Source organism: Camelina sativa, chromosome 4, assembly GCF_000633955.1.
Source record: "Camelina sativa cultivar DH55 chromosome 4, Cs, whole genome shotgun sequence".
Taxonomy (NCBI): domain Eukaryota; kingdom Viridiplantae; phylum Streptophyta; class Magnoliopsida; order Brassicales; family Brassicaceae; genus Camelina; species Camelina sativa.
The window spans coordinates 27,553,134-27,555,067 of record NC_025688.1 but is presented as its reverse complement, the minus strand read 5'-3'; the positions used below and the strand labels follow the sequence as shown (position 1 = coordinate 27,555,067).

Here is a 1,934-nt window from a genome sequence, read left to right as displayed (position 1 = left end):
ACGCGTTTGGTAATCAACAATTGTTTCGTCTATGTCTTATTCACATTCAGACATTCTAAGAAAGTAAGAATCATTGAAAGTGTCTTATGCTTTCTTCATATACCAATATATAATTAGTATGAACAGTTTGTAATTTTAGACTTAATTGTGGAAGAACTTGGTAATGATGACTACTAGGTTGGAACTGAAAAAAAAAAGTCAGCCTCGGATTTAATGGGTTCCCACCCACAAATTTAGCAAATGATATTAAAAATACATGTTTATATATTTTCATTTTATTATTTTCCAAATTAGAAACACACATAAAATAAAATAAAGTTGAAAAAAATAAAATAGTGATTTATTATTATTAGGGTCTCTTATTGTGACCTCCAGTGCTTAGCCATCTCGAAACCATTCTTACCATAATGATAATCTTCAATGGTCATATCAATCTCAGCTTGAGTATTCATCACGAACGGACCGTATTGAACCACCGGTTCACCAATCGGTTCTCCAGCTATCAACACAAACCTCAATATCTTCGAAGATGACTTGTTCCACGCGCTAACACCATCATTCCCTGGTCCGAAAACCACAACGTTGTGTGCCGAAACAGGAGAAGCGTTAGAGGACCCGGACCCGAAAACGCAGCCACCTTCACCGCTTTCTAGAACGTAAGCAAACGCGTTCCATGATTCAGGAACGTTCTGGTGGATGTGAGCTCCTGGTTGGAGAGTAAAATCAAGAAACATAGTAGGTGTTCTCGTGTAAACAGGGGATTGGATTCCCATTGATTCTCCTGCTATGACTTTGACTTCAACACCGTTTGCTTCAGCTCTTGGTATGTCTGAATGCGACAGTTCTTGGTAGTTTGGTTCTATCCTGTCGAAACCAAGTCAAGAAAGAAAGAATCAGTTTCCGGTTTAGAAACTCCAAATATGTATATGTGGAATATGAGAGAGTTGGTTTATTTACATTTTCTCATTGGAGGAAAGATTGATCCAAAGTTGTAAACCTTTGTTTATTTCTTCTTCAGGCATTTCAGAATGAATGATTCCTCTTCCTGCAGTCATCCACTGTGAAAACAAAAAGTCAAGAAGCTTATTTAAGTATTTAAAATCGTTGAATATTGAATAATTAAAGTGTTGAATCTGATTTTTTATTTTGTAAAATACCTGAACATCACCAGCATAGATTGTACCCTTATGGCCTTTGAAGTCTTGGTGAGTGATTCCTCCCTAAACCAATATTTTTAATTCGTGTAAGATAATTTCAAAAAGTTTTAGAAAAGATTCATAATCACAAGAATGTTTTATATAAATACCTCTAGTACGTATGTAACAGTTTCAAAACCTGTTCATCATAATTTCCACAAAATGTTAGAGAACATTAGATAAAACATAAAAAAAATGGTGTCTATGTCATCTATATATGTAATGTGATATTGACCTCTGTGAGGATGATCAGGGAATCCAGCTGGAGGCGAAACTGCTCCAAAGAGAGAAGAAAAAACAGAGTAAATACTTGTTTTATGATGGATAATAAAGAAATAAAAATGACTGCTTATTTTAATGGATAAATAAATAAATAAAATGGTTGGCTTGCAAAGGCAATTTTCAAGAATATACCGGAGAATTCATCTAGCATCAAGAACGGATCCAACAACTTTTGCTCACTCCTGAATTCATAAAAAAAAAAAAAAATACAAATAAAAACCCATAAAATTTCTCAAGACTTGAAAAATCATTGAAGAAGAGACTAATAAGGAACCTGGAAATGCCGCGTCTAACGACGGCTCCATCGCCTTCTTTCTGAAGCTTAGCGAAGACTTTCTTGATGACAGGTCTTGACACGAAATCTTGGGAAGAAGAAGACATTGATCTGATGTTGGTAAACCTAAATGAAAACAAACCTCCAAGCGAATTTGCTCTGTTTATAGCAGCAGCTCTCAT

At 35.1% G+C, this 1,934-nt stretch overlaps 1 protein-coding gene across 1 annotated transcript in view; it reads right to left on the bottom strand.

Annotated features, from left to right (window-relative positions):
- Window positions 186-1,934, bottom strand: part of LOC104782827 (pirin-like protein 2) — a gene marked incomplete in the record, with an annotated part of 2,339 nt that continues 590 nt past the window's right edge. Inside the window, 7 exon segments of the mRNA XM_019245048.1 lie at window positions 186-864; window positions 958-1,058; window positions 1,158-1,220; window positions 1,307-1,335; window positions 1,432-1,470; window positions 1,611-1,660; window positions 1,753-1,934. Coding sequence (XP_019100593.1) covers window positions 360-864; window positions 958-1,058; window positions 1,158-1,220; window positions 1,307-1,335; window positions 1,432-1,470; window positions 1,611-1,660; window positions 1,753-1,934 — 969 coding nt within the window.